Source organism: Colius striatus, chromosome 16, assembly GCF_028858725.1.
Source record: "Colius striatus isolate bColStr4 chromosome 16, bColStr4.1.hap1, whole genome shotgun sequence".
NCBI lineage: Eukaryota > Metazoa > Chordata > Aves > Coliiformes > Coliidae > Colius > Colius striatus.
The window spans coordinates 10,456,517-10,481,679 of NC_084774.1; the positions used below are offsets into that span (position 1 = coordinate 10,456,517).

The 25,163-nt window shown below is 47.1% G+C and overlaps 3 protein-coding genes across 3 annotated transcripts in view; 2 read left to right on the top strand and 1 right to left on the bottom strand.

Annotated features, from left to right (window-relative positions):
• The window catches only part of DIDO1 (death inducer-obliterator 1), a 48,282-nt gene extending 41,794 nt beyond the window's left edge, over positions 1-6,488 (top strand). The window contains exon 17 of the mRNA XM_062009487.1: positions 1,380-6,488. Coding sequence (XP_061865471.1) covers positions 1,380-4,765 — 3,386 coding nt within the window. The 3' untranslated portion in view covers positions 4,766-6,488. The remainder of the gene's footprint in view (positions 1-1,379) is intronic.
• Positions 6,489-8,434: 1,946 nt separating this feature from the next.
• On the top strand, positions 8,435-14,235 carry TCFL5 (transcription factor like 5). Its single transcript, XM_010202666.2, has 6 exons — positions 8,435-9,147; positions 9,851-10,037; positions 10,772-10,931; positions 11,913-12,141; positions 12,970-13,111; positions 14,112-14,235. Exons 1-6 carry the CDS (start codon positions 8,435-8,437, stop codon positions 14,229-14,231), a joined length of 1,551 nt encoding a protein of 516 aa, XP_010200968.2. The 3' UTR covers positions 14,232-14,235.
• Positions 14,236-16,892: 2,657 nt separating this feature from the next.
• COL9A3 (collagen type IX alpha 3 chain) overlaps positions 16,893-25,163 on the bottom strand; it is a 35,497-nt gene continuing 27,226 nt past the window's right edge. The window contains exons 25-32 of the mRNA XM_062009449.1: positions 23,514-23,549; positions 22,115-22,159; positions 21,784-21,816; positions 20,786-20,932; positions 20,091-20,145; positions 19,159-19,341; positions 18,819-18,896; positions 16,893-17,097 (exon numbers count right to left, since the gene is read on the bottom strand). Of these exons, the coding sequence (XP_061865433.1) occupies positions 16,922-17,097; positions 18,819-18,896; positions 19,159-19,341; positions 20,091-20,145; positions 20,786-20,932; positions 21,784-21,816; positions 22,115-22,159; positions 23,514-23,549 (753 nt within the window). The 3' untranslated portion in view covers positions 16,893-16,921. The remainder of the gene's footprint in view (positions 17,098-18,818; positions 18,897-19,158; positions 19,342-20,090; positions 20,146-20,785; positions 20,933-21,783; positions 21,817-22,114; positions 22,160-23,513; positions 23,550-25,163) is intronic.

Consider the following 25,163-nt stretch of genomic DNA (forward strand, 5'->3'; position numbering starts at 1 on the left):
GGGGTTTGGGGGTTGTGTTGGTATCAAAAAGTTTGCAGTGACAATAATTAGATATTTAAAAATTATTCCTTAATGAGCAACTGGTTTGGTTTAATAAGAGCAAGGAATTCATCTGTATATGTGTGTGTAGAACTGTTAGAGACTCATGAGTAGAAGGAACAATGTAGGTCAGAGTCCTCACCTTACCACTGTGGATTTTGTCTGTCGTTTTGCAGATGGGTTTGTGTTTCTGTCTTACTGCTTCCTAGCTGGATGCAAATAACAACTGATGGCACTTAGTGGGGAAAGGCACTGGCTTTTCCAGTGAGGAGCTTTTGAAAGTCACTAAACCCAGAAGCTTACAAAGCCTCTCTTTACACTGATATTCTGTTTGCTGCATGTTAAAGGATTTATTCACTGTCCTTGGTTCTGGACATGTTTATCTTCCAAAGCGGGAACTGTGTGAACATGGAAGAAATACAGGAAGGGGAAACAGACCCACAGCCCTTTGCATTTTTCCTCTTTGTCAGAAACTCTCCTCTCATTTTTTAATCTACTTCTCCAAGAATTCAAGGCTGAAGCTTTCCTAAAGAAGCAGTTCTTCTCTCAATGTTTTTAACTTGTAAAAACATCACACTGAATCCTGTGACAGGGGGTTTAAAGTCCACTTGCCCTCTGCATACCAGATTCTTGCCCATTTCCTTGCAGAGAAAGCAAATGCACCCCTCATACTTTCCTCCCATGTGCCAAACTCACCTCTGCTGAAGCTCCCCTTTGCTTGGTTGGTGCTTTGTCAGTTTCCTGCATCTGTCACATGTATAAAATAATGGCTCTCTGGAAAAAAAAACCACCAGGGAGTGGGTTATAAGCTTTAATCCTGTTTCCAAGCACAGTTTGAGGTTACTTTTTCAGCAATTACTGGTATTTGTTTAACTTGGAGGCAAAATCTCTCTAGGCTGGTGTAGTCTTGTAGCACAGATAATAACAGAAATACAGTCATGAGCTTGTCAACATCTTGGTGTATAGAACATATTTATAAACTGTTAACAAGTAAATACATGCTTTGACAAGGGGAGGTGTAGGGATCATTAAACAAGAAAAACAATGCAAAAGTACAAAAATAGAAGTGTCTTTGGTTTTGAACATTTGCAGAGACGCTCTGTGATAATGATATCTGCTGCTGCAGCCTTTCAAGGGAGGCCTGAAGACATGACTTGTTAGGTACAAATACATAGAGGAAATCTAGAGGCACACATGTAGGGAAAGTTGCCAATAGGTCATCTCATGGAATTAAGACTGTTGTGATTTTTGTAGCTGTCAGGCTGGAAATAGGAAGTTTCTCTTGAAAGCAAAATTAAGACTTAGTTTTTCAGCTGTGCAATGTTTGTGTTCTCTTCCAGGGCTGGAGACATCTCGGCCCAATTTAATTCTTGGATTGGTCATCTGTCAGAAAGGGAAGCGCCCTGCCACTGGCCTTGACACAGAAAAGACAGAGGAAAAGCGAAGCAGGATTCAAACACATGAGGAAACTGAAGCATCCGTGTTCTCTAAAGGGCCAGCAGCTGCTCCACAGGAGAAGAGAGCTCCCAAATACCCACTTTATTCAGGAGATTCAGCTGTAAGTACAACACCACCTGGATCTCCTCCACCACCGCCCCCGCTGCCTGCTCCAGACACCTCTGCAGTTACACCTTCAGTATTAAAAATACTCTCCTCCATTAAAAGTGGACCTACAACTACAGTACCACCCCCCACGTCAACTGCTGCTCCTGCAAGCTCTGCTGCAACACCTTCTTCATCCTCCAAAACCGCCACTCCCCTCGAGCACATCCTGCAGACGCTCTTTGGGAAAAAGAAAAGCTTTGAGCCTCTTGCTAAAGATTCTGAAACTGCCCAGCCTTCTAGTCAGGAAGGTCGAGGTGCTGCTGATGGGGCAGTGGCAGCTGTTCCTTTGTTAGATCCCATCGTGCAACAGTTTGGACAGATGTCGAAAGACAGAGCTATAGAAGAGGAGGAGGACGACAGGCCGTACGATCCCGAAGAAGAATATGGCCCAGAGAAAGCTTTTGAATTGCAGAGTGGTGAAAGTGAAAAGCGCTATAACGTGGAAAAGCCATCGAATGCAGCCGAGCTGGAGGATGAGGCCTATGATCCAGAGGATGAAACCATCTTGGAAGAAGCAAAAGTTACTGTTGATGACTTACCTAACAAGATGTATACAGACACTAAAAGCGCTTCTTCAGAACCCTCTGCTGCCTATGTGCCTGATTTAGCTGCATCCTCGTCCTTGGTAGAACAGCAAAAAATGCTGGAAGAATTGAATAAGCAAATAGAAGAACAGAAAAGACAACTGGAGGAACAAGAAGAAGCTCTCAGACAGCAGAGGGCAGCTGTTGGTGTTTCAATGGCTCATTTTTCAGTGTCTGATGCTTTAATGTCACCGCCACCAAAAACTTCCCTGATAAAGACTGAATTATTTCATCAGGACCAGCAAGCTACACAAAAAGTGGATTTACCTTCGTCTTTAAATCAGCAAACACAAGTTTTGAACCAGGGCTGTGACCCAAGGCAGAACAGAGATCCTCGGCAAGCTAGAAGGATGGTGGCAGAGACTAACGACACTGTCGATCCTCGAATAAAACCACAAGTGGTGCAGAACGAGATACCCCCAAGAGAAGTAGATCCAGCAAGTTTCCCAGATGCTTTGCAGCTTCCAGTTGTTGAGGAAAACACTGCTTTAATTTTTGATGATCAGTCTGGTTGTAGGAGTGATGGTTGGGCTCCCCAAAAAGAGGCAGCTAACAGCAAACTGGAAAACGCTCTTCAAGCTACTTTGGAAAACATGAGTCAGACGAGTTCTGGAGAAGGTTCTGCGTCCAAACCTTTACGTAAAGTGCTGCTTCCAACACCTCCAAGTACATCTTTTCAGCCTGGTTTCTCCATGTCAAATGACAATCAGTGTTTGCAAGATATGCACACAATGTCCTGGCCCAGTGAGTCCAAGGAAGTAATGGGAGTGGATTCTTTCTCAAATGTGATGTTTCCATCTCAGGAACAGGCAGCTGGTCCCTTTGAAGCGGAGAGAGGCCTTTCATCGGTGCAATACGACGAGCAAAGAAATCCTCAGTCTCATCCATTTGTGGAACAAATGGAAGCTCCATCGATTCAGGGTGAGGGTGGACCACAGCACTTTGAAGAGAACCGAGCTGGACCTGCATTTCCATTGGCTGGACAGAAGGGAGGGCCTGCACAGCCACTTGTGCTCAGTGCACCTGGACCTCATGGACCTAATTTCAGAGGACCAGCACCGCAGTTCCCTGAAGAGCAGGTTTCTCCAAATGACGATGGGCAAAGAGGACCTCCGTCTGGGAGATTTGGAGGTCCCAAGGGCCCCATTCCTTCCTTATTTTCTGCACAGCACGGACCTCTTTTTGGTGATAATAGGGGCCCTGCTCCTCCTTATCATGGTGTTCCCAGAGGAATGTCACCCTCTCAGTTTGAAGAGCGTCGGGAACCTCCCATGGAACAGAGGGAATTTTCAGATCCCCAGTATAATGATATGATTAGGCCTCCAGGACAGTTTGAAGGACCAGATCCCCCTCAGTTTATGGGAAACAGAGGACCTGCACCTTTTCCTTTTGGAGGTCAAAGACGGCCCCCACCGGCTCAGTTTAAAGGACAGAGAGGAGGCCCTCACTATGGAGGGCCGAGAGGTCCAGCCCCAAGTCACTTTGGGGGACCGAGAGGGCCTCACCCAAATCAATTTGAAGGACAGAGAGGGCCTCACCCAAATCAATATGAGGGACAGAGGGGGCCAGCTCCAAACCACGTGCCTGGTCCAAGAGGACTTTTGCCACAGCCATTTGAGGAACGGAGAGGGAGCCCCCCCAGATTTGCCAACCAGAGAGGTCCAGCACCGATTCCGTTTGGAGGACCAAGAGGAGCTGCACCTGCCCTGTTCCCAGAGGAAAACGAACCTCCTCCTTCCAGATTCCATTTCCAAGGTCAGTCTCCACAGGGTATGAAGCCAAGCCCGAGACCCCTCCTGGACCTTCCAAGCCATCCTCCATCCCACAGAAAAGAAATGTGGGAGGAAGCTGGACCATCTGCATCTCTCTCCAATATTTCTGGACAGGGGTCCGAGTCAGAAGGACAGTGGTCAGCCTCTGACTTCCGAGAAGGCAAAAACCCCGAGTTTAGAGGCCAGGCTTTTGAAGGGAGACAGAGAGAGAGGTATGATGGAGGAAATAAAGATAAGGGTTTAGATCAGTCAGAGTCTCAGCAAGCAGATAATCGACAAGGGAGACCTTTTGAGGAAAGACGAAGAGATCGAGAACACGGTAGGCCTTGGGAAAGAGACCGGGGCAGAAACTGGAACAGAGACAGAGACTGGGAGAGACACAGAGACAAGGAATGGGACAAAAACAGGGACCGAAACCCAAACAAAGAGAGAGACAAGGATTCGGAGCGGGGTAAAGAATGGGAAAGAAACAGAGACCGGGACAGAGCAAGAACCAGAGAGAGAGAATCCTACCGGAGGCGGGATCGGGAGCGATCGCGAAGCAGAGACAGAGACCGCGACCGAGAGAAAGACAGAGACCGTGATCGCAGCCGAGACAAGGACCGAGATCGGGAGAGGGAGCGAGACCGGGAGAGAGAGCGGGGCAAGGATCGCAAAGACCGCAGCAAGAGCAGGGAAACTGGGAAAGAGATGAAGCCAGAAACACCAAAGGAAACTCCGAAAGCGACAGAAACTGAAGCTTCATCTTCCACTAACCAATCTTAGAAATGGGGTTGATACTCTGGTCCCTATAAATAATCCACTTTGGCAACACAGCAAGGACTGAGGCAGCATCACCTGTAAATAGTGTATATTCTTACCTTGACAAAACTGCTGCTGGCAAACGAGCCTTACAAAATGAACTGACAGCGAGTCTTGAACAACTGTGAATGCAAACACTCAGCAGCTGAAAGGCACAGACACACTGGACTTTCACTTGCTACCTTTTGTGCATAATGATTTTTCTTATAAAGACCCACAGCGTTACCTGTCGGGAGATTTTGGGTTTTCTATCTGCATCTTTATCTTAAAAGTTTCCATTTACAGTACAGAGATGGGAAAAGTCTAAGAAGAGCATATTGCTTTTATAGATTATAAAGTTATGTTTTCCAGTAACTTGAATTGTAATTTTATAAGAGAATTAAAGCCAGACCTTAGGAGCCATACCTTTACTCTCATTTACATGATATTTTGGTGTCAAAGTTGTTCCTACAGCACACACTTCCATGAAAGGAGCCTGATGTTGCCATCTGGTTTATTTGACAGTACAAGGGTTGGGTGTGGTGAGGAACAGGCCGTAGGGGAACAGTGTTAATCGACAGAGGGTTTGAAAACAGGATGTTACCAGCTTCAACTGCACCATCTGCCTTCTTATAGGCTGGTACTTGGTGTTTTGGAATCCACCTGAGAAGCTCCAGCAAAGAATTGTACTTGGGTTTTTTCATGAGACTTGGGGAGGGTCGTAAATGTCACATTTTTACAAATCTGTAACAAAAGAACCCCCAAGAGCAGCACTTTTATAACCAGCAACAAGCAGGAAAACATCAGGCATTGGTTTGGAAAATGCCAGGACTGCAAAGGAATTGGTACCAAAGGAAAGCAGGAGGAGTTGGTTAAAGAGGCCACAGGACCTGTTCCTTGGATTGAGCTGATTTAGTGGAGCATTTGGGGGGGGTCAGTTTGGCTTTGCAGAACTTCACCATAGACCAGAAATGTTCCCATTTCATTGTCCTTCAAAAAAAGGGTGGGGGGTGCTTCTGAAAAAAAAAAAAGAGTTTCATTGGGGTTTTTTTGTTAGACTCTGCTTAGGCTGGTAGTGTAAATAAAAGTCCACTGAGGAAGGGATGACTGCATCGAGCTCACAGAGAGCTGTGGTGCTTCTGTGCTGTGGTTCAGGGGGGACATTTCTCACTGTGAAATCCATGCCATTGCTACTTCTCATGTCTTCTACAGTATGAAATCAAACCCTGCTAATTTATTTGGGCATGTAAATGAACAATGAGGGTTCCATGTTTTGATATTTTTCTAAGATAGCTTTGGAAATGTGAAGATGAGCTTCCTCTGAACACTTGCACCCCGAAGACTACGTCACAAGGAGCGTGTGTGCCATGTATCTCACACCAGATCTCACACTTCACACTGGTGTGTCTTGGAAGTCCTTCGAGGATTTGCCGGTTGAAACGATCATCTGTAGACAGAGAATGAAATGCAGAGAGGTGGGATGAAATGCAAACATCTGCCATGGTGTAAGGTTTCTTTTTTTCTTAATGAGATGTTTCTAATTTAAAGACATACACAAAAGTATGCAAAAAGGGTGTTTGGTCACATTTCCTTGATAGACATTTCTGTAAATTGTCTTTTATATGGCAAAAATATATCACTGTACATGAAAATACAGGACTTCACAGCTCTTTTGTTACTGGTCAGTAGAATAAACATCTACAGAGAATTGTTGTCCATTTCTTAAATCTCTATGTGTGCATTATTGCCCAAATGTTGCTACTTTTCAACAAACAACACGGGTTTCTTTTCCTCTTTGGTGAACAGAAGATGTCCTGCAGGACAGTCACAACTCACTGAATCACAGAATCATAGAATTGTGGGGGTTGGAAGGGATCTCCAGAGATCATCCAGTCCAACCCCCCTGCAACAGCAGGTTCACCTAGATCAGGTCACATAGGAACGTGTCCAGGTGGGTCTTGAAGACCTCCAAGGAAGGTGACTCCACAACATTTAATTGTAGCCATTCTACAAAGCATGTGGAAATCTCTGCTTATCATTTTTTCCTGGAAGTTGAAAGCTGCAGCCTGCACTGCGCAGCCTTGCCACTGGGTGGGGGAGGACTAACACTGCAAAACGTGTTCCATTCAGCGAGCCTGACAGAAGAGGAAGTGGGAAATGATATCACTTGGGAAATACGGTTTCTATGGGATCAGATTTGAACCTAAGAGGTGGGAGAATCGGTGATTTAGGGGGATATTCTGTGAACAAAAGTTGTTGCTGAATCAGATTGCCAAGGGGTCATCTCATGGAATTTAGAAAAACAAGTTGTGTAGCTGTCAGGAAAAAGAAGTTTCTCTTGACAGCAAAATGAAAAACCAAAACTTGGTTTTTCAGCTCTGCAACCTCGGTGTTCCCTTTCAGACCTTGAGTCAGCTGGTCCCAATTTAACTCTTGGCTTGGTTATTTATCAGAAAGGGAAGCGTCCTGCCACTGGCCTTGATACAGAAATGACAGAGGAAAAGGATTCAGGCACACGAGGAGACTGGAGCATCACTGTTCTCTCCAGGGTCAGCAACCACTACTTCTGTGAGTGCTATGCAGCATACCCTTCCCCGTCCAGCACTGCCGCTCGTCTCAAGCACATCCCGCAGACTCTCCTTGGCAAACAGTAAAACGTTGAGCCTCTTGCTAACAACACCAAAAGAGAAAGAGACTAACTTTTATTCCTCAGTTTTAGCAACCTGTTTGTTGTTCTGGTTCCAATAAATGAAATTGTTTTGCAACAGAGCAAGGGCTGAGTCAGTATCTTTTGTATCTATGGAGTAAGGAAAAGGCGCTGGACAGAGCAGAGGGCCAGTGCTGTGTCAAGACCTCAGCCCTGGCCAAAGGGCGTTTGGGGAGGATTTTTAAGCTACTGGGAGTGCCTCAGAGCACACAGCTGCTGCCACTCGACAGGCCTCGTGCTGCTGAAGGGCTGAGCCCTACCGCCCTGCTCTCACAGCGGCCTGGTGAGCAAAGCTCGGGTTGTGTCCGCGTCTGACGAGGCAGCTTTGCGTGGAAAGCAGCGCTGTGCGCCCGTGTGAGGCCGCAGTGCGCTGTGCCACAGCGGCGCGGCTCCGCCCGGGCTGGACGCCGGCTGTCGGGGCCTCCTCACGGCGCTGGCCGAGGCGCGCGGCGGCCGGCGCGGGGCCGTTTGGGCGCGGCGGGCGGAGCGCCGTGGCGGCTGCGGCGGGAGCGGGTCCCCTCCGCCGCCGGCTGGGCCCCCGCAGCCTCCGTCCGCGGCGCGTTGCGGGGCAGGGGCTGCTCTGCTGCGCCGGCCGCTCCGGCCGGCTCCAGAAGCCCGCGGCGGCTGCGCTGAGGGAGCGGGAGGCCGCGCCGAGCCCAGGGCCGCCCGCAAAGCCGGCGGTTGACCGGTGAACGGCCGTTTGTGTGAGCAGCGGCAGGGAAAGGAAGGGAAGGGAAGGGAGGGTGTCCCCGGGGCGCAGACACGCTGAGACTGCCTGGGCCTCTGTTAGCGGGAGCTCCTGCCTGCCTCCGTTACCTCGCGGTGCTGCGGTATCGCCGTTAAGCGCCTTTGATTGCTATTTTTAATGAACAGTACTGCTAGTCGTTGCAGGTCTTATGGTTTCCTGGTGAGAGAGACGTTGGTAACTGCTTAGGTTTACTGTAGCTATGTCAGGATCGGCCCCAGAGGAGCCTCAGAGCACGGCTGGTGACCCTGACCCTGCTCCCGTTGCTGTCGGACCTGGAGGCTCAAGTGACAGTTCCTTTGGTGAGCAAAACCTTTGCTTCGCCACCACAGATGCCGGCCTGGCGGAGATGATGGAAATTGAGTACAGCCAGCTGCAGCACATGCTTTACTCCCACCTGGAGGCACAAGGTAGTGAAGGTGAAGGCAGGCTCCGTTCTCGCTCCTCCCCTGGTCATTCTGCAGACCCCCCCCTGCAGCAGGTCTTGCGGAGCAGCAGCCAGGAGGGATGCTCATCAGCCAGCTCTGGGAGCCAGTTGCTTTACCCCATTATCAGTCAGCCAGGGTTACCTTCTGACAGCAGTTTGCCAATTTCACACCCACGTTTGGGCTCTGCTGACTTGCAGGAGCTCAGAATGATGTTGCTTAGTGAGCCTAACGTCCCTTTGAGCCAAACAGAGAAAACAACCAACAGTAGCTCTGTAGAAGTCCAAGGACACAGTTTAGTGAAAGTTAAACCTGGTGAAAATTCGGTTGGGATGGATAAAGAAAACATAGTTGTTGATGGTTTGGCACTGGCACCACAGCCTAGGTCGAAATCTACAGTCAGAGTTCGGTTGGAAGACAGATTCAACAGCATCCAGACTGAAAACCGCAGATGTCAAGAACCCCAAGATTCTGGAGTAGCTCTTAACAAGTGTGTTGCAATTAATTTCAGTTTGTGTTGTTAAACTGTGTAGCATCCTAGAGTTCAAAACCTGAGATTTGGGGTTTTTTTCTGTATACATGAGAATGTTGGGTTCAGCTTCTTAAACTGTGTCAGTCTGGCGTGGCTGCAACCCCACTGAGCTCAGCTGAGGCTCCTTGGTCTATTGCAGAAATGCTACAGCATCTACCTTACAACTTTCTTCTTGCTAACAGCTTGTAATGTAAATAAAGGAGAGAGAGGAATGCCACTTGGCTTTAACGTGCAGGTTGCTAAAAGCAAAGTATATTTTTGATTCTAATTAAAACCTTCAGAGCAACTGATGAGTGTTCCAGTGCAGAGGCCTGACTGTGGGGATAACTTGGAGTCAAAATCCTGTTTTGCAGTCCAGCCCTGTCACCTGTGTGTGATAACCACTTTATGGAGGGATAAAGTTGAATTGTTACTGCACAGCATAAAATACCTTCTCAGATGGCTTTTCTTTTGTCTCTGAAGTAGACAATGTGGCAATAACGATGTCTGCTTACAGTAAATGACAAGTGGTTTCCTTGAGATAGTTGCTAGAAGTGTAGCTGTTAAATGTTTCTGCCCTCCTTTTCAAGCAGTCAGTCTGGTTTGCTTTCTCTGTTGTTTTGTTGAGTGTTTTTTTTGTTACTGTTGTGTTTCTTTTTGTTTTGGTTTGGTCTCTTTGAAGCTTAGTAACGTTGATTCAACAGCCGTCAGAGGGGATAGCTGTTCCACCTCACCAGCAAGAAAACAAGAGTTCTGCACTGGGGAAAAATAAGACTGTGCCAGTGGTCCCTTCTTTACAGTTCACATGCCCATTGTTTGCTGTGAATGCATGTTCTGCTGCTGGAAGTGCTAACCCTTCACAAGTTCAGGTAGGTAACGTAGTCTGTTGTACTCTGCACATCTCAAAGGCTAACAGTGTTAACTTCTTAGGTGTATGATCATTCTGCAGCTTAAAGCGTGACTGGGTTTGATGAGGGTTGATCAGAATGATCTGTAATGCCATTGATTTCTTCTCACATTAAGCTTTAAGACCATCATAATGACTCAGACCCATTGTGTGGTGTTTGTAGTAACATGGTACATCCAGGTAATCATAACAAACCTTGGATTTCCTACTAGAAAGACTTCTTTTTCCCTAAGTTTATCAGTGTGTCATCAGCTTCATCTACACAAGACTAGAAGGACACATTTAGCACCATTTTCTATGGCTCCTTTTTTTCTCTGATTCATTTTGAGAAAGCATTTTTCCCCCCTCACCTTGCTGGAGCCTCTGAAGTGAGAGTGACAGCATGGCACTGGGAAACATCAGCAGTGTCCCCAGAAGATTCACTACAGAATCTTAAAGGCTGGAAGGGACCTTGAGAGCTCATCCAGTGCACTCCCCCTGCCAGAGCAGGACCACCTAGAATAGGTCACACAGGAACTCATCCAGCTGGATTTGGAATGTCTCCAGAGAAGGAGACTCCACATCCTGTTGAGATTTATTCTGATCCAGCACATTGAATCACAGGGCTAAAACTTAAGACTCTAGCATTAAGATATCAAAATAGTCTCTTTTAAAATGTGTACATACCCCTAAATGTTCCCTTTTTGGTTTTGACAGACCTCTGGAACGTCTTGCACTCTTCTGGAAGCTGCCAAACATCAAGACCTTGGGATACCCAAGACACTGTCTTTCTGCTCTCAGGAAGTTGAATCCACGAGACAGACGGGAGGCACAATGAGTAAAACATTGCCTGAGGAAGTTTGGGTTGAAGTTGGAGGTAAGCTACTTCTTTTCACTTATCTTTCTCTTGGCTTTACAAATGTACACTTGTCTCTGAATGTGCACGTTTTCTAGAGTGAACATGAGTCTGGGGAACCACATGCAGTGTGCTTTTGATGGCTGAGATGTGCTGTGGGCAATATGGTGTACTTCCAGAATTGTTGAGCACTTATTGCTTGAAATGAGAAGACCCAAGTGGCAAAGTGTGTTTGAACATCTGGGCCTGGAGTAAGCAGCTGGTTTCTTTCTATGTTTTTTGACTCCAAAGTTGATATAATAGATCCAGTCATAGAATCTCAGAATGGAAGGGCCCTGCAGAGCTCATCCACCCCAACCCCTTGCTAAAGCAGGTTCCCCTCGATCAGGGGGCACAGAAAAACCTAGGTGGGTTTGGAAACCTCCTGAGAAGGAGCCTCCACATCCTCCCAGGGCAGCCTGGGCCAGGGCTTCCTCACCTCAGCACCAAAAGAGTTTTTCCTTGCATCTAAGGAGAACTTTTTGTGTTCCAGCTGTATCCATCACCCCTCGTCCTGTCGCTGGAGACAACAGAAAAAAATGTTGCCCCATCCTCCTGACATCCCCCTTTAGGTATTTACAAGTCAGTATCAAACTGAAGAACATTTAAAAGTCTGCCTCAAATGCTCATCAAAGGCATGGTCACAGAATCGTTATGGTTGGAAAAGACCTTTCAGATCATTGACTCCAACCACTCACCTCACACTGCCAAGCTCGTCACTGCACTAAACCATACCCCTCAAATAGCCCCATAACTCAGTGTGCTCTCTGGGAAAATAGAAGCTGGGTGGATTTTGAAACAGCAAGCAGGATTTAGGGCTTCTGGAGGACATGTGTTGCTATAAGAGTCCATCTAAGTTGGCAATAAAGCCCCTTTCACGTAAGTAAAGCAACCCAAAAAGCTTTCCATGATCAGTATTATCAGTACAGAGTTATAAACAGGTTCTTCTTTCTTTTACCCAAGAAAACACCTTGTGCAAGCAGGCAGTGAACAGGAGAAGCTGCAGCCGAGTCAGCCCGTTGGCCTCCAACATGGATCGCAAACTGCTGGGTGAGATCCAGAACGTGCGGAGCGGGCGGCAGAGCGGGGCCGGCGCCCCGGGGCCCTGGCCAGCAGCACAGGCACAGGGCAGCTCCCAGGACGGCTTTGCTGAGCGCAGGGAGAGGCACAACCGCATGGAGAGGGACAGAAGGTGGTTGCATAGAGTCATATAGAAGGGTAGGGGTTGGAAGGGACATTTAGAGATCATCCAGCCCAACCCCCTGCTAAAGCAGGTCCCGCTTAGATCAGGTCACACAGGAACGTGTGCAGATGGGTTTTGAAGCCCTCCAGAGCACGAGCCTTCACACCCTCCCTGGGCAACAGTTTTTCATTATGTTTCATTATGGAACTTTTTGTGTTCCAGCTTCATCCCATCATCCTTTGTCCTGTCACTGGACATAACACAAAAAAGTGCTGCCCCAACCTCGTGACACCCACCGTTTACATACTTGTCAATATTAATGAGGTCCCCCCTCAGTCTCCTCCTCTCCAGACTAAACAACCCCAGGTCCCACAGCCTTTCCTCATAAAGAAGATGTTCCAGTCCCCTGATCATCTTGGTGTCCCTGCACTGGCCTCTCTCCAGCAGTTCCCTGTCTCTATTGAGCTGGGCAGCCCAGAACTGGACACAGGACTCCAGATGAGGCCTTACCATACTGAAATACTCCTGTCATTAGAGTAAAATGTAAATCTGATGTGTTTTGTCTTACCTACAAGGAAAATCAAGGCAGGTGGGGAGTCTTTGGTGGTTATTGGGGGTGGGAGGGGGAAGAAAAGTGTGTTTCATTGTGGTTTTTGCTCTGTAAATGAGAGATTTCAAACCATTTTAACAGCTCTGTAAAGGTAACTTGTATATAACATGACTGATCCACACACCTAAAGCCTGTAGCAAACAAGAAGTCTCTGAAGTCCATGGCTTGTAGTGTGTGTGAGTGGTCTTCCTTTTGTTTAACTGCCAACCTCTGGTATTTGCCTGCAGGCGCAGGATCCGGGTTTGCTGTGATGAGCTGAATCTCCTGGTTCCCTTCTGCACCGTCGAAACTGACAAGGCAACCACTTTGCAATGGACAACAGCGTTTCTGAAGTACATCCAGGAGAGGCATGGGGATTCTCTGAAACAGGTTAGACATCTAACTCCTTGTGTTGGTCCTGATACAAATGTGAAATGTTTTAGAGCTTTTGTAACAGCTGTAAGAACAGGGAGTGCTTCTGCTTGTGGAGGACCACTGTGTCATTGAATCACAGAATGGTAGGGTTGGAAGGGACCTTTGGAGATCATCCAGTCCACTCCCTCTGCTAAAGCAAGTTCTACCTAGATCAGGTCACACAGGAATGTGTCCAGGTGGGTTTGGGAACCTCCAGAGCAGGAGCCTCCACACCCTCCCTGGGCAGCCTGGGCCAGGGCTCCCTCACCTCAACAGTCAAATAGTTTTTCCTTATGTTTAAATGGAACTTTTCCAGCTTCTTTCCATCACTCCTTGTCCTGTCACTACATATAACAGAAAAAAGTGCTGCCCCAACCTCCTGACACTCACCATTTAGAGACTTGTAAATATTCATGAGCTCCCCAGTCTCCTGGAGAGGAAAGGAACTGTAAAGCTGGTTCATCTCAGAGTGAAATCACTGGCTGTCCTCAGTGGAGATTTTCAAATCAGATTTTAAAGTGTTTGGGTTTTTTTTTCAGTTATCCCAATTGCTGAGCATGATACTCCCTGGACAACAGTGTAGGTCCTCTTCAATCATTCCTCCTCACCTCTTAATTTCCTCTCACCTCTTTTCACAGAGTCATCTTCTAGTTAGTTTTCCCAAAGTAGCAGTTAAGTGATGGGGGTTCACAGCTACAGGCCCACTCTGTCTCAAAGTGGGGGGAGACTAGTAAAGGTTTATCTGCCCTATAAGCAGTGCCCATTCTACCAGTAATTTGCTCTGCAAAGTATCTGAGGGTGTAGCTGGAGTGTGTCTGGGAAATCCTCCTCGTGTAGACACTGGCATGGCCCTGCAACATGTCCTATTAAAGGTAGGTTGGTTGTTTCCCAAGACACTAGAGGTACAAAACCACACAAGTAACTCTTTACTTTCAGCATAATAGTTATTTATCTTTAATATTTTGATTTTTCTTAGGAATTTGAGACTGTCTTCTGTGGTAAAACAGGCAGGAGATTAAAACCAGCAAGATCAGACTCGTTTGTAATGTATCCAGTGCAGGAAAAGATCCACGGCTATGGAGAGCAAGTCATCTGAACTGATTGATGGCCTTAGAGTGTGCCTGATAGTGGCCCAAAACTGTATTCTGTTTTCTCCTTTCACATGCTGAGTAGCAACTGCAAACTCTTAACTTGTAAAAAGAGAGAAACAGAGCTTTAAAGAAAGTGTTATTTATTCAAAATGGAAATGAGACTGAACTAGCAGCCACAGAAATCAGAGCTGTGTGAGAAGGCCTTTGGGAGTAGAAGCTACAAGCAAGGTCATGCCACCAAAGTATTTTTCCCCTTTAGTTATGTATAAGAACAAGGTGTTCTTTTTCTGTTTGTTGTTCAGCTTTGGGGCTATTTTGTTGTGCTATTTGTTGTTTTCTGGGGTTTTTATAAAAGGTGATGCAGTAGTTAGGACTAGTTGGAGACAATCTGTCCTGCTCTTTCAGTGACTAGATGCAAAGTACTCTTCAAGTGTAAAAACAAATTCAAGTTACCATATTATAATGCCCTTTTTTTCCCCCCATTAACAATGTGAAGGCTGATGCAATGAAGTTTACATTTGCTACACATCCTTTAACATATTTGGCCCCAAACAGCAATCCAATGGTGTTAATGTTCTTTAAAACCTACTATTTAAATGACTGTCTTTAATGTCTGTCACACAACTGTCCTACAAGGTCTTGGTATTGTTGCTGTAGCATGCTGTAAACATTAGGTTGTTTAAATACACAAACTCTTGTCATATTTAAAGAGAAACATGACTCCTTTGTTTATAGCCTTTGGCATGTAGGGCAGAGATGGAACAGGACATGAGCTGAGAGTGCTTTGAGTAATTTTTTTACCTAGATGATGTCAACAGGTTTTAAAGCACAGGAAGGTCTGCCAAAATAAATGCTGTTTGAAATCACAGGTATGGATAACTTTGCAGCCATTTATTTCCAAAGAGTCTTGGGAAAACAAGTTCTGGTGGAGTGACCCTGTCTGGATGCCAGCTGCCCACCAAAGCTGCTCCATTGCTCCCTGACAAGGGAGAGAGGAAAATGTACCAGAAGGCTCCTGGGTGGAGATAAAGATGGGGAAATGCCTCAGTATTTACCATCATGGGGCAAAGCAGACTTGACTTGGGGAGGTTAATTTATTACCAAGCAGAACAGAAGAAGGATAATGAGAAATAAACCCTAAAACACTTGCCCTCACCCTTCCTTTCTTGCCAGGTCTCTGCCTCCACCGTGTAGGGCTGCAGGGGGATGGGAATGGGGGTTGTGGTCAGTTGATCACACCTTTTGTCTCTTGCTCTTTCCTCTCAGGGGGAGGACTCCTCACACTTCCCCTGCTCCAGAGTGGGGTCCCTCCCATGGGAGACAGTCCTCCACAATCCTCTCCAAGGTGGATGCTTCTTATGTGATCCTTACAGGGTCACAAGTCCTGACAACAAACCTGCTCCAGCATGGGCTCCTTTCTCCACAGGTTCTGCCAGGAGCCTTTTCATGGGGTCACAGCCTCCTTTAGGCAACACCTGCTCTGGTGTGGGGTCCTCTGTGAGCTGCAGGTGGATCTCAGCTCCTCCATGGGCTGCACCACATGCCTGCAGAGGAACCTCTGCTCTGGTGCCTGCAGCACTTCTCCTCCTTTCTCCTACATTCTCACTCCTGCTACAGTTGACTCCTTTTTATTCCCTTTCTTCCATGTTAATCCCCACAGTGTTCCCACCATTGCTGCTGGAGCTCAGCTTTGGCCAGAGGTGAGTCTGTGGTGGAGTCAGAACATTGACTCTGTCAGACATGGGAGAAGCTTCTGGCAGCTTCTCACTGAAACCACCCCTGTAGCACCCCCTGCTACCACAGCCTCGCCCTGCAAACACAACACAGCTGGAAAATGGAGCTGAGGTGAGTTAATGCCAGGTGGATAACAACACTTACAACATCACAAAGAAAAGGTTACAAAAAATCTCCATTTATTTTCATAACAGCTGGTACAGGTGGTTTGGGGATGGACTTGAGCCTCCTTTTGACTTGGGGTTTCCTTCGCAGTTACTGTGCAAATAGCTGAAGTAGAGGTGGGGGAAATGCTGTCACTTGGTTTCCTTTATTATCATATGGAAATAGCCAAAAATTCTCCCCTGGAAATTAAAGCAGCTACATTATACCTGCTGCAGAATTTGATTGCAAGAGGATTACTATTTCCTTGGCAAATAGTTGAGGTGCACTCTGGACATTGCTCAGTGCCTGCATATCCATAAGCATTGGTCTCTGCTCAGGCCAGAATCATAAAAGGTTAAAAGAGGGGCTATTTAAATGCCTAATTTCCACTGCTGGGAGTAGCAGTTGGTGCCCAAAAAGCTTAACAGTGTGTATCTTTGTGCATAGACCTGTGTCACTGGAGCCAGCAGGAGAGGCACTGAGGAGCGTGACATAGCTCAAACAATTCAGTACACGCTTGGTGGGAGGTGGTAAAAAGGAGCTTCCTCTTGCAGGTGGCTTGAACAAGGGGAGAAATGGAATGTGAGGTGGTTTAGCAGTAAAAATGCTGGAAAAGAATCAAAGGGAGGGGAAACAAATACTCATAAAGCATCTTGTAAAGTTTCCATCCGATGCTTTGAGACCTGTGTCAAAGTCTCCACCTAATGTAACAGAAGGAACCCGTGTCCAGTTATCACTAGGAGGATTCTGTCTGTTTTCTTACAATGCATCGTTTATTTAAATACTCAGTCACTTCTCCACTTGTTGTACTGCTCTTTTATGACTTTTTGGACGTTGCTGCTCCAACAGCTCCCATACAAGCCGACGTGTCGCAGATCCCCGGCGTTCCCTGCGCCCCGATAGTGCCGGGGCTGCCAGGATCCCCGGGGAGCCCCGGTTCACCCTGAGCCCCATCACGACCGTTTTTAGTAATTCCAGGTACACCAGGGGGTCCTAAACATGGAGGGGAAAAAAGATGACATGAATTCAATCTAGCCTGAATGGGTGCACCTTGGATTTCTCAGGGTAGCTTTGGCATTGCTGGGATTCCCTCAGCTGTTTCGTATCGCGCTTTGGGTGCTGAATGCAGCTGCTTTGACTTTTGCTGGCCACCCTGGGACTGGATTCCAGCTCAGGACTGCCTCAACTTTGTGGATGACCCCCATGGATAAGAGTTATTTTACATTGTCCCTGAATAGTTTGCTCAAGGGAGGTCCTGAGTGTGGGAGCTCACAATTATCCATCCCTCTCTCCTTGCCACCAGCCTGCTGCCTTCAGCTGCCTCAACTCCATCCACCTCCTGGAGTCTAGATGTAATCAAGATTCTGAGGAAGGGAAGGGGACTAGAGGTAAGGATAATACAGAACAGTTCCTTAATATTATAGATAAGAGCTTTCTAATTGCAATTGCTCATGATAAAATACAGAGTTTGTTTGTTGGCCAATAGACTTTCTGCTTGGGGTGGACTGGAGCTAGTTCTTTTCCTTTCTTTCCTCCTTTAGATAAGACAAATAATTCCCAAACCAGCAGTTTCTGTAACAGCAAGCTGCTGCAGCTTCCCAGAGACTGTGCAATAGGATTCTGTCCCCCTGAGGTGCTCTATACACCTGCATTTCTGTCTTGATGATAGACAGAGGGTGCTTGATTCTTTACATTCATGTAAGTGGTGAATTGCATCTGTTGTTGATCTCTTTAGGTTTCCCTTCTAGGACAAATGCTCTCAATATCTAATATGCAAAGCACAGCCTCTATGGGCATGCTTTGGCAAGGAAAATATTCATGGATTAATGCATTTACCTAAGACAACTGGGTATACATATTGTGCTTTTATGTAATTGTATGGATGCAGAGCCTGCTTTTGGTGCCTGTAGCTTATTCATGGCACAGATGTAATCCCAATCAGAAAAGCTCCTTTAAGAGGTGAGAAAAAGAGGATGTTGTTCTGAGTTTCTAATAGATATTAATTTGCAAAAGTTAATCTTTGAATCTTTTGATAAAGGATTCAAGACCTCAGGAACTGGGATCATAGGCAGGTGCCAGAGCAATAACAGCACTGTCACTCAGAATCCTGCTGGGAAGTTATATTTGTTTCTGGTAAAATTAAATATTATCTCTAGTTTTTCTTGCTTGATCCAGAAACATCAACTGAAGTCCAGGCTCCAGCATTCTTTAAGCAGAGCATCACTAAGACACTTGTCCATCAGGACACAGGCAGCAGGCATGATCCTTTAGCCTTCAGCTGGAGTCAGAGCCTCCCCACCTTTGACTGAACTGATACAGTACTCCATTAACCAGTTAGGTCCAGCATATGAAGCACCACTGAAAAACACCCCCTTCTGGCAGCATCAGCCACGTGGGTGTAGTTAAGAAGGATTCTGACTTGATGATCTATAAAAGCTCCTGATCTGTCACAGCCATTAGCAGAGGAAACCAAGAACAAGTGCAGAGCCTGTGTGTCCCAGCAGCCTTTTCTCAAAGCCAGTTGCCAGAGCATTGCAGAGTGGTGTGAAGAGGGGCTGTGCTAATGAAGTTCTGCTGTACCACCAGCAAAACAGCTCTACTGTCACCATTAGTAGGACAAACTGATTATTATGTACTGCCAATGATATGCAGAGCTGTCCCTCTTAAAGCCTTTCTTTCAGTCCTGAGTTATTAAACTGTTTGCACAGCCTTACCTTGAAGTCCTTGATCACCATCAGGCCCATCAATACCTTGACCGACAGGTCCTTTATCTCCCTTTTCACCAGTGTCACCTTTAATCATAAAGAGACAAATTCAACAATGAGTTGGGTACTGCAGCTGGACCCAGGGACAGGGGAAAGACTAAGAGAACCTCAGAATCCTCAGGACATCACATTGCTTACACTGCACCCCTAAAGATGCAGAACTGCCCTCTGGAACAGCAGCTCCTGCCCAAGGCCTGATCTTTTGATCGTCTCCTCCCCCACTGCTGAAATGAGTTGGCAATTTATTTTCAGAGGGCACAACATTGAAGCAGGTTGGTTTAAGTCTCACCTCTGGGACCAGGATCACCAAGGTCTCCTGTTGGCCCTCTGTAGCCAGGGGGACCACGAGGCCCAGGATGCCCGATGCTTCCCGGGGCTCCAGGAGGACCTGGGGGTCCAGCTGGGCCGGGCCGACCCGTCATTCCTGGAGACAAGGGCTTCCTCAGGTTAGCAGCCAGCTGTGCAATCTGATCTGAAAAGGACAATTAACAACTGCATGTCCACCATCTTCCCTCTTGGAGTGGCTGTTTGTTTGTCATCAGTGCCATCAGTGTCCCTAGTTGAGTGAGCAGCTGAACATGGAGAGCTGCAGGCACGGGCAGATCCTCGTCACCTTGTCACTCCTACGCACTTGCTGCTTCTGGGAGAAGGAAACATTGGATCTGTCCCCCCAGCTCATCTCTGGCTTTAAAAAAATGTTTTAACATCTCCAGAGGGAGATTCTGGTCAGAGATGTGCAGGTTTTAAAGCCAGGGATAGCTCCTCTTTCCAAACCACTTCAAAGGAATATTCTAGATAGTGGAATCATTAAAGTGAGTTTTGTGAAAGGAGCTTTCAGAGTTTCCCTTCATCCCCAATGGCAAATGTAACCTCTGAATGCAGAGCAGGGGCTGCAAAGACAGATGTTTTGCTCTGGAGGGGAGAGGAGGTGGGAGCTGAAGTTTAGGGGGACAGAGTGACACGAGCCATTGTGATACTTGTGTCAAAGCTGCTTCCAGCACATGTTGCATGTTGCCGTGATGAATCATTTCAAAATACCAAGTGTAGAGAAATGAAAGACATCCCAGACACCAAGGTGACCTCCTCAATCATTCCCTTATGTTAAAGGTCAGCATCTGTTTTTCTTATTAGGACACAAACCCAACAAGTGTCATGTTCAGGATCTATTAACCTTCAGCTAAGTATGATAATCCAAGTCATGTTTCTGTCAATAATACTCACCATTTATCATTTCCCCACAGAGTTCTCTTATGTGTTGCTCACTGGCCTCTTTGCCCTGCAAGGAACAGGAGAGTCTGTCCTTAAACCACGTTATCAACAGTTACCCCCAACAGAAGCTTTAGGACTCAAAACACACTTCCAGCAGCTCACTGAGGAGCGCAGGGTCCCACATGAAGAGGAATGGGGTTCTTCCCCCTCTTCAAAAGATGCCAGCTTCAGTTCAGCAGCTCTGTTCTACTGATGGCAGAGATTCATTTTACTGTTAGTTCCCAATAAGCCTGGAGTTTCTTTGGCCTTTCTTGAATGATGAAACCCAAGCTCTGGACCAAGCCCGAGGTCTAACTTTTGAAGTGGTGAGTAGGAGTTGTGTTTTTAAATGAACAACTTCTAAATCAGTTTTGTAACAAGAACAGTGACCTACAGCCCGTTCCAAAGGACACAGATCACTGTTTGTTATTGTCAGAGGAGTCCTCCAAGGCACCCACTCTGGGACACTTGACCTCTGAAGCCTGCAGGCTGTTTTTGCAGTGATAAACCCTTGATGCAAGGCTGTTAGCCCTGTCAGGACCTGCACAGTCACCTGCTTTGGCCTGCTCAAAGGCAGGGCTTCATATTTTGAATATTTATCCAAAATCCACCACCCCTTCAGTCCCCTCAGAGCCCTGTAACCGTGCCCAGCAGCAGCTGACACTCACCGGAGGCCCCGGTTTCCCCGTGATGCCAGGGATACCTCGTTCCCCCTGATGGCCCATGGGCCCTGGATGCCCTGGGATCCCTGGTACTCCAGCTGTCCCATTGGGTCCTTGGGCACCTTTGGGACCGAGTTTTCCTCTTTTTCCTGGCTGTAATGAAGAAGAAAATACTCAAGACTTTAAAGACGTGGTCCGTTCTTTTCTCAGGGTTAGTTAAAGGCCCTGGGGAGGCTGCACCTCGAGTTCTGCGGTCAGTGATGGGCCCCTCACTGCCAGAGGGACACTGAGGGGCTGGACAGTGTCAAAAAAAGGGCAATGAAGCTGGGGAAGGGTCTGGAGAATGAGTCTGGTGGGAAACAGCTGAGGACACTGGGGTTGTTCAGCCTGGAGAAGAGAAGGCTGAGGGGAGACAGGAGCACTCTGCAGCTCCCTGACAGGAGGCTGCAGGGAGCTGGGGGTCAGGCTCTGCTCCTCAGTAGCAAGTGACAGGACGAGAGGAAACAGCCTCAAGTTGCCCCAGGGGAGGTTGAGGTTGGAGCTGAGCCAGAGCTGTTTCCCTGAGAGGGGTGTCAGCCCCTGTGCCAGGCTGCCCAGGGAGCTGGGGCAGTGCCCAGCCCTGGAGGGATCCCAAAGCCGTGGAGCTGAGGTGCTGAGGGCTGTGGGTCAGTGCTGGGCTGGGCAGGGTGAGGGCAGGGGTTGAACTTGGTGATCTTAAAGGTCTTTTCAAACCAAAATGGTTCTGTGAGTCTGACTCCAGGTTTCCCTAACTGACGTGGCTGACAGGGCACTTGCTGCACAAGGGTTATCAATCACATCTGAACATTCTGAATGCCAGGAAAAAATGTCATTGTCATAGATTTTATAGTACAACCATGAGGAAAACATGCTTCTAGGAGATGATGCCAGAGCATTGTTCATGGAGATAAATCATCAAAAGACATGATAAGCACATTTCACTCCCAAACCTTTCAGGGCATGAGCCTGCAGTGCCTGACACATACCTCTCCTTTTTGGCCAGGGGGACCAAAGGGACCCTGTTAACAAGAAAAAGCAAATAAGAAAGAACAATCCATTCAGGAAATGCACATCTAACCCCAAATCTCCCAAGCTCCAGGAAGCCACGAGGACACAGACACAACCCCTAATGGGCTTCTCTAGAAAAGGGGTCAGGAAGGAGAACAGGATGCTGGAGCTCAGCTTCAGCCCTGGCACAATAGGGAGAGGACTCTGATGCTGAGACTTGCCCTGGGTACTGGCAACCTGGCTGCTGCTGGGCCCTTAGACACATCTGTTATTTGAGGAGTCAATTCTACTGAATATAAGGACACTTACCAGTTCTCCTTTGTCCCCTGGGAGGCCATCTGCTCCAGCAATGCCCTGAAAATGAGATGCCAGAATTAACATTGCACCTATTTGTGCACAAGGATTATCTACAATAGGCTCACTCAGACTTGGATAGTCCCATCTCCTAAGGGAGGTGAGGCCACTTAGCAACTTCTACAGCTGCTCCAGCAAGAGGAAGTTGTGTTTTCTCAAAGCTGAACTCTACAGTAGCTGACAATGGCACTCGTGTTGCAAAGCAGCTTGCACAAGGACCAGGTGCCCTTTGCAACAAGCTGGTCCTTGCATGAAAGGCTGAATTCACACAGATCTCTGACAGCCTTGGCGGGGCAGCTATGAAACACATCCACAGGCTGGCACTGGAATTCCTCCTACAGAGGATCTCAATTCCAGGTCCTACAGGCTCTGGGTCTCACAGAAAAGGTGGATTTGTGATGCTCATGTTCGGTGTAACTGTGTCCTCTGCCCTCTCTCTGCAGAAAGAGTTGTCTGCAGAACAGCTTCATCCAACCTCTGAACAGAAACGATCCCTCACTTGGTGACAGCCATCCCTCTCCACTCCTGGGGACTGTAATGTAAGAGTGGCTGAAGCTCTGGTGACATTAATTTTACTGGCCACGACAAGGAGCATCAATTTGCTGATCCTCCCATAAAGCCAAGAGCAGATGGAGCATCACTGGGGGCAACAGGAACCACCCCCAGCCACGCTCCCCCTGCCCAACGCTCTGCAGCAGAGAAGGTTTATTACCTAGCAATTAGAGCAGGTAATGAGCCTTGTTACAGTGACTCTGTGGCTCTAGAGAGCAAGTTATTTCAAGACAAATGGAGATTAGGTTGGTCTTTCCCTTAGCAACAAAACAGAGACCACACTGACACCAGTAAACAAACCAGCACTGGTTTTCTGCAAAGACACAGGCGTGTGTTAATGACAGTCACTTAGCTGATGAGAACTGGCTCAAAAGCTCATTGCTGAGATTAATTCAACTATAGCAGTTAAGCAGCAAAAAGGAAAAGATTAAATGAGTGAGGCAAGCTTTGAGACTAGGATGAATCCTCTCCATCAGGCACTTGAGGCTCAGCGAAGAGCTGCACCTCGAAACTGGACTGGGGAGGAACACGACGTGAGGAGCAAGTACACGGCTGCCTCGTGGCTACCAGACACAAAGCAAGAGCCTGGCAGTTGTGTCACAGCATTGTCATGCATCTCCATTACAGCAGACTACATCTTTTTAAGCAACCCAGGAAAAAAGGGGACCAAAGAGGATTTAGTTGGTGCCTGCTCCTGAGTATTTTCATTTGAGGGAGGAAAAGCAGTTTGTGCTGTGAAAGGCTGTGCCTGAGGTATGCTTGAAATGCCTCTGCTGACTACAGCATGAAAGTTATCACTTACCTGGTTACCTTTGGGACCAGGAACACCAGTAGGACCCTGGGAATAAATAGAAGAGAGAAAGGAAATGAGCTCCAACTGTTTTCTTCCTGCGAATTCCTGGTGCGGTCAGACTCAGCAAGGGGCTGGGAATTAGTCTCCCAACTGCCAAGTAGGAGGGTCCAAATCTCCTTCATATTACTTAGAAATAAGAGACCTGAAGCATCCTTGCTAGCTTTGTAGTACTCTCTGCAGTAACCAGTTTGTGTGGTAGGGCAGTTTCTCAGACCTCTTGCCATGTCATTTCATAACCAAACCAGCAAGTTCACAAACTCAAGGGCAAGGTGCAGGATGAGACTGGTGGGTGACTGATCTCTGCCTTTCACACCTGAAGATGTGAGAAGGAGGTTGAATTTATGCACAGTATGAAATGGATAAGGACAAAGGCAAAAAGTCAGGGGGTTTTCTCCAGGCTTTATCAGATTGTCACTTTTCCTGGGGATTTGCTTGGGTGCTCCTGACTGAGTCACAGAACAACAGTCACAGCAATAAAATACATTTAGTTGATGAACTGATTACCAACTTGAGAAATCCTTCCAACTTTATCTACCTGGATTCCACATGAGGCATTTTCAGCCCTGTTAATGACTTCAGCTCCATACAACTGAGCCAACAAGGACGTCAGGAAAACCTTGGATTTCTCATTCTATTGCAAAATCTACATGGGAAATTCAAGCATTTCACCCTTGAGAGAGGATTTCTACAGCACATTCATCAAGCTGGCATCTGCAAATGGATGTTGTTTTAATAACTAGATCTGGCAATGGCTCAGCAGAACAGGAACTTTGAAGAGAACAATCACATCTAACAAGGGCAGGTCACTTCGCTCAAGTCAAGCACTGAGTTAAAAGAGAGGAGGGGATTTCTATTAAATAAGAAATAATCCTCAGCAAAACAGACTATGGAGTGTGGAAAGGCAAGAATGGCTGCAGCTATTTATAACTCCCAGTTTATGTTTGCTGATGGCAAATCATTTAGATTTATACCTCTAACTTCACACAGTCTCAGGGCTTCATGAAAGTTTATGGCACTAGCACCCAGCTTATTCACCAAAGATCATGTCCCTTAAAGAAAAGCTTAGTCCAAAACATTTGGATTCAAAACTGTAAATTACACCAGGAGTAATTCCTAGCAGCAGCAGCAAGTGACAGGCCTTTGGGACATCAGCTCCATGTCCCCACATCTGTGTCACCCTATCAGTTACACATTTTTTGGCCAAGCTTCAACTGGTGTATGGAGCTGAGAGACAGACGTTGCTCCAGGTGGCTGCTGGCATCCAGAATCCTCAGGAATTTCATCATAATCAAAATCCTTAGGAAAAAGTATTTGCTCATTGCTACCTCAGTCAGCAATAGCAGCCAAATCCTTCCCCTGCCCACCAGCCCACCCCAACAACGTGGCTTATACATCACCTCAATGCTGATTTGGATCTTATAGTCAAATGCACTAAACCTCTTCCATTTTCTGAGGCCAGCACTTAGAGCTGTGCTCCTTTCTAACCACAGTCAGGTCAAGGGGTGTGAAAAGCCTATCAGTACCTGTTAGCTCAGGCTCACGGGAATGGTTTTATTTTTCCAAAGGGAAGCACAGAGTCACAGCTGATGTCTGGAAGGT